We start from the raw sequence: 287 nt of genomic DNA, 5'->3' as shown, positions 1-287 counted from the left end.
ACCAATGGAGTGTCTCTTCGTTGCTTTTGACTGCACCTTCCCCTGTATGCTGCTGCTGCTGCTGCTGCTGTTGCTGCTGCTGCTGCTGCTGTTGCTGCTGCTGCTGCTGTTGGTGCTGCTGCTGCTGCTGCTGTTGCTGCTGCTGCTGCTGTTGCTGCTGCTGCTGCCGCTGGTGTTGCTGCAGGTGCTGCTGCTGTGTGCGCTGTCGTCCTTGTTGCAGCTGTTTTTGTTGCTGCTGCTGCTGTTGCTGCTGCTGCTGTTGTTGCTGCTGCTGTTGTTGCTGCTGT

The 287-nt window shown here is 57.8% G+C and overlaps 1 protein-coding gene across 1 annotated transcript in view; it reads right to left on the bottom strand.

Moving 5' to 3' along the window:
* The window catches only part of EMH_0005490 (uncharacterized protein), a gene marked incomplete at both ends in the record, with an annotated part of 8,273 nt that overhangs the window by 3,328 nt on the left and 4,658 nt on the right, over nucleotides 1-287 (bottom strand). The window contains one exon of the mRNA XM_013497215.1: nucleotides 37-287. Within this exon, the coding sequence (XP_013352669.1) occupies nucleotides 37-287 (251 nt within the window). The remainder of the gene's footprint in view (nucleotides 1-36) is intronic.

Source organism: Eimeria mitis, genomic scaffold (genome assembly GCF_000499745.2).
Source record: "Eimeria mitis Houghton genomic scaffold, Emh_scaff254, whole genome shotgun sequence".
NCBI lineage: Eukaryota > Apicomplexa > Conoidasida > Eucoccidiorida > Eimeriidae > Eimeria > Eimeria mitis.
This window is presented reverse-complemented; position numbering and strand designations above follow the sequence as displayed.